The 6,000-nt window shown below is 35.2% G+C and overlaps 1 protein-coding gene across 3 annotated transcripts in view; it reads right to left on the reverse strand.

Moving 5' to 3' along the window:
- Nucleotides 1-1,062, reverse strand: part of LOC107159928 (PZP alpha-2-macroglobulin like) — a 45,346-nt gene extending 44,284 nt beyond the window's left edge. For 2 of the 3 annotated variants that reach the window (XM_015506575.2, XM_015506574.2), the window contains exon 1: nucleotides 901-1,061. In XM_015506575.2, coding sequence (XP_015362061.1) covers nucleotides 901-983 — 83 coding nt within the window. In that variant the 5' untranslated portion in view covers nucleotides 984-1,061. Of the gene's footprint in view, nucleotides 1-900 lie in introns of all 3 variants that reach the window. The other variant, XM_048787856.1, reaches the window with a different exon arrangement.
- Between the last annotated feature and the right edge of the window lie 4,938 nt (nucleotides 1,063-6,000).

The raw sequence follows: 6,000 nt of genomic DNA on the forward strand, positions 1-6,000 counted from the left end.
ATCAGATCCAAGAATTCCCACCATTCTCTGAAGAATGTAAATGTAGCTTGGTTTAGACCAGGGACCCCAGATGAGCCTCAACTGCAAAGGAGCACACTGACTGTGCAGCCTAAGCTATGTTGGAATCATAGTGACTTTACTGAATGTAGAATGCAGTAGAACGTTGGGATTAAATGGGAGGTGAAAGAGCTGAAATGAGACAGAGTCAACCAGAGGACTTTTACATCTTGATCAAAGAGAGAAACCAGCTGTCTAGTGACTCCAACAGTACATGCCAGCAGGTAAAAAGAAATCAGATTAACAGTGCAAAAAGAGACAGAAAACTCTTGAGGCCAAACATTCTGTCCCTCTTCTCCTCCAGAAGGTTATAGAGACTATAACCCTCTAGACACTATCTTGGAGAAGGAACTAGGGAGAGAGCAAAATGCAATTATTGTATTTCATCAAATTTAAAATTGGATAGGGCTAAATTCGTTTTTTCCCATTGACCAATAATTGGGGGACTTTTCATGAAGACTTGATAAATGATTAAATAATAAAGGAGCTGTCCTTTCTGTACAAATCTGACCTACAGTGTGAATTAAGTTGCCCCCCACTATACACCCTGATATTTTTATGTTCAATGCCCTCTGTCCAAAAGAACCTTCATGAGAAAATAGAGTATAAGGTTTCAAATTGTGCTTCCTAGTGACTACTTCTTGTATTTATGATGATTGGTCCACTGGAAAGAAGTGATTTCAAGAGTTGAGAATATGTGAAAGAAAAAAATGGGTTTACCAAGACAATCTTCTCTGACTTAAAGGTACCTTAAGGAGTGGAAAGGTAGCATTTAATAGGAAAGGCAAAGTAAAGATAAAAGGGAACGACTGATTAGAGTCTTGAGACTTCAGTGAGACTTACGGTTCGGCAGAGTCTGAGTCATTGGCAGAAAACAAGACAAGAAGTAACACCAAACATAAATGAAGAAGCTTGTCTTTGCCCATAGTGAGAGACAAATCTCAGGTGTGGTGTTGTTCCCAACACCTTGCCCTCAGCTTGATCTCTGAGACTCTCTACATTGACCAGGCTTTATGTGGAAGTTATTTTTAAAAAAGCCCCACCTAAGTCTTTTGATGAGAGGTCAGAATGGGGCACAGGTTCCCAAAAAGGGTCATTGCTCTTAGTATTGCCTAATTCTTTTTAAGGCTAAATTCTAACAGGCTCTGAGGTATTCCCGAAGGATAAAATTAATATTCTAGTTGGAATGAACTTTAATTTCCATTGCAAACTTCTTTTTTTTCCTGTTTTTTTTTTATTGGTTGTTCAAAACATTACAAAGCTCATGACATATCATCTTTCATACATTTGACTCAAGTGGGTTATGAACTCCCATTTTTACCCCAAATACAAATTGCAGAATCACATCGGTTACACACTCACATTTTTACATAATGGCATATTAGTGACTGTTGTATTCTGCTACCTTTCCTATCCCCTACTATCCCCCCCTCCCCTCCCCTCCCATCTTCCCTCTCTACCTCATCTGCTGTTGTTCAATTCTCTCCCTTGTTCCCCCCCTTTCCCCTCACAACCTCTTATGTGTAATTTTGTGTAACATTGAGGGTCTCCTCCCATTTCCATATGATTTCCCTTCTCTCTCCCTTTCTCTCAGCAAGAGAAACAATAAGAGAGGTAAATAGAGAGCCTACATCCTGGGAACAAATTTTTACCCCTCACACTTCAGATAGAGCCCTAATATCCAGAATATACAAAGAACTCAAAAAAATTAAACAACAAGATAACAAACAACCCAATCAACAAATGGGCCAAGGATCTGAACAGACACTTCTCAGAGGAGGACATACAATCAATCAACAAGTACATGAAAAAATGCTCACCATCTCTAGCAGTCAGAGAAATGCAAATCAAAACCACCCTAAGATACCATCTCACTCCAGTAAGATTGGCAGCCATTATGAAGTCAAACAACAATAAGTGTTGGCGAGGATGTGGGGAAAAGGGTACTCTTGTACATTGCTGGTGGGACTGCAAATTGGTGAGGCCAATTTGGAAAGCAGTATGGAGATTCCTGGGAAAGCTGGGAATGGATCCACCATTTGACCCAGCTATCGCCCTTCTCGGACTATTCCCTGAGGATCTTAAAAGAGCGTACTATAGGGATACTGCCACATCAATGATCATAGCGGCACAATTCACAATAGCTAGACTGTGGAACCAACCTAGATGCCCTTCAATAGATGAACGGATAAAAAAAAATGTGGCATTTATACACAATGGAGTATTACGCAGCACCATTGCAAACTTCTGATGAAGGATCTTCAAAGAAACTTTCTCCTAAAAATTCTCACATGCAAATAACAAAGGAAACTGTATTTGAAGGTGATGGGATGTATCACTTTGATGTCATTCAATATACAGATTTCTTTCCAGGATTGAGGGAAGTCAAGTTCAGGAGGATTTATTTTTGACAGTGGATTCCTGGTCCTGGAAGAAAATGATTAAAGTGACGTACTTTGGGTATAGACCAAGGAGTGGGCTAGCTGGGTCAAATAGTGGTTCAGTTCCAAGTTTTCTAAAGTATCTCCACACTACCCCAAAGTGGTTGTGCCAGTTTGCAATGTGCCATTTTGCAATCCTACCAGCATTGAATCAGTGTATCTTTTCCCCACATCCTCACCAGCAATAATTATTGTTTGATTTTTTAATAATTTCCATTCTGACTGGAGAGAGATGAAATCTTAGAGTAGTTTTGATTTACATTTCTCTAATTGCTACAGATGTTGACCATTTCTTCATAAATCTGTTGACCGATTATGTATCTTCTTCTGTGAAGTATTTGCTCATATCCTCAGCCCATTTATTACTGTTTTTTTTTTTTGGTGTTAAGTTTTTTGAGTTCTTTATATATCAGAGATAATTGCTCTATCTGATGAGCATGTGGTAAAAATTTGCTCCCATTCTGTAGACTGTCTCTTCACTTCAATAATTGCTTATTTTTCTGAGAAGAAGCTTTTTAGTTTGAATCCATCCCATGTATTTATTCTTGATTTTACTTTTTGTGCTTTAGGAGTCTTGTTAAAGAAGTCAGGGCCTAATCCAACATGATGAAGATTTGGGCCTGTTTTTTTTTTTTCTATTAGTTGCAGAGTCTCTGGCCTAATTCCTAGGTCTTTGATTCACTTTGAGTTGAGTTTTGGTGAAAGACAGAGGTTTAGTTTCATTTTGTTGCATATGGATTTCCAGTTTCCCCAGCACCATTTGTTGAAGAGTTTATCTTTTCTCCAATGTATGTTTTTGGCACCTTTGTCTAGTATGAGATAACTGTATTTTATTTAGGTTTGTCTCTGTGTCCTCTATTCTGTACATGTCTGTTTTGGTGCTAGTAACTATATCATGTATAACCAGAGAAATGAAAAGTTGTGCTCCATTTGTGTAAAGAAAAAAAAGTAAAAATTATTTTAAAAAGAAGGAAGTTTTTTTAAAAAGAAGTACTTGCCATGGAAGGAAGGACAGATAAAAGAGATATCAGAAAGGGGTTATCAAAGATCCCATTTGCCTATTTCATTAATAGCATCAATCCCATCAGACTTTACTTGCTCCTGTCTTTCCTTGTTGCTGACTGGGTGTGTGCTCACGCACACAAAGTGTTAAGTTTTGCGGTGCTTAGCAAAACAAGGAGTTCTGTGAGAAAGTATGAACTCTTTGAACTGTGTCCTTGTTGATGTCTTAAGAAGATAGGAGAAAAGAATGTTCTGCCAAGTGTAAAATTTATATATATGTGTGTGTGTGTGTGTGTGTGTGTGTGTGTTTGCCTGGGAATAACTAACCACAAGTTAATTGATAAGAAATATGGAGCACTGTGACCATAAACAAAGTTTTCCTGAGAACGTTTATCCATGCTTGTAAGGATTAAGCTGATGAAAGGATGTTTTTCTTTCCCCTTGTTTTAATTAACAATGCTGTATAAAAGAAGGAAATAAAAAAAGTAAAGACGGTGCTCATTTTCTACTGAATGCGTGTGTGTGTGTGTGTCTTTCTTAAGCATCTCTGCTGTACCAGGAATTACAGATTGTCAGCGGGTCTGACAACTGGGCACTAAAGTTTACATTAAGATTATTTTTTGAGACTTCCTGTGTATTAAGTGCTATTTTGGTGGTGGAAATACAATATGGAACAGAATATTCAGTGTCCATGCTCTCAAAGAATGTGAAGTCCAGGACTGATCATAGATAAACCAACAGCAGATTCAGTGTCACCCTGAGGATGCACACATTGCTGTCTGCTCCCATATTGATCTGCTTGCAACTTTTTTGAAAAACCAGCTTTCTATCTACTTCTCCATATTTCAACCTAATGTCTTTTCTTTGGAGAGCCCATTCCTGTCAACTCTGCATATAAAGTCAGGGCATTCCTCTTAGTCTTTATCAGACCTTCTTTCTTTCATCAAATTACCATCAAATAAAACATTAATTTTTAATTATGAAATGTTCCATATATATACATCCAAATATAGAGAACAAGATAGAATATGCTTGTACTTAGCACACCCCCAAATTTAACAAAATTAAACATTGGCCACTTTTGTTTAAGGCCATTTCTTAAGAAATGGAAGGATTCTGCTTTGTAATCTTTTCTAATTTCATTTCTAATTTCTAATTTCATTTCTAATTTCTAATTTCATTTCCCTCTTAGTGTTGTGGGATTAGAAGGTTGATATGTATCCTTCTAATAATGTTTTAACAGTTTCATTGCACATAGATGTAAATAATATATAGAATCATTTTTATTTTGTGTTTCATAAATTTAAATAGTATGCATGTATAATCGTAAAATTTATTTTTGCCTCTTACTATGTTTTTAAGACTTTTTCACAGTATACTAAAGATGTAATACTGAAGATGTAATTTACTGATTTTTAAAATTAAATTATTTCTTTATTCTAATTTGTTATACATGATGGCAGAATGCAATTCATTTTATATTGCATATATAGAACACAATTTTTCAAGTCACTGATTGTACACTAACTTACTGATTTTTAATAAACATCTATATGAATTCCACCATATGCATATAGTAAAATGTGTTACTCCATTCCCTTATAGCTGAATGTTATAATCTTCAATTTTTCAGTTATAAATACTTTGAATACTATCTATTTATGAATATTTTTAAAAAATTTTCTAGAGTAAATAGCAGAAAATGGGTTATAGGCTATATATGCATAAACCTCATGAAATTTGTCAGATATTAATAAATTTCCCTTCTTAAGTGTTACACAGATTTTAATACCTATCAGCAATGTAAGGTATTTCCAAGTTTGTTATATCTTTACCATCATTTTGCTTCACTAGGCATTTTACCTTTTGTCAATCTGATGAGTGAAATAGTATCTTGTTTTAGTATATATTATTAATGAGGTTACATGTATTTTTATTTGTTTATTGGCAATTTTAGATTGTATCTTCAATTTGATATCTCAATACATTATGGGTAGGATCTATAAAAACCTCTCTCTGCCCCTAATTAGTAGGCCTTTAACTCTATTTGTTGCACTTTTGTTTACTAAAGGCTTCAGAAATTATTCTCAGCCAGACATTCTGGAATCATCAAATACTCTAAGGAAAAAGTTCTCTAACACAGGATTAACAACATGAGTGCTATTTTACCCCTGAATTTTGGATTCATAATAATTCTGTTTTAGTTTTTTGATACCTTTGGCAAAAAAAGCATATATACACCAATCATTTCAAGTTTTTATAGTTATTTCCACTGTGAAGTTTTTTTTCTATTTCCTTGTATGTCAATAATGGAGATGAAAGTACTACAAGTATATTATTATTATTCTTTCAGGTACTGGGAATTGAACCTGGAGATGCTCCATCACTGAGCTACAACTCTAGCCTTTTTTATTTCTCTCTCTCTCTCTCTCTCTCTCTCTCTCTCTCTCTCTCTATATATATATATATATATATATATATATATATATATATATATATT

Source organism: Marmota marmota, unplaced genomic scaffold (genome assembly GCF_001458135.2).
Source record: "Marmota marmota marmota unplaced genomic scaffold, marMar, whole genome shotgun sequence".
In the NCBI taxonomy this organism is placed as follows: Eukaryota; Metazoa; Chordata; class Mammalia; order Rodentia; family Sciuridae; genus Marmota; species Marmota marmota.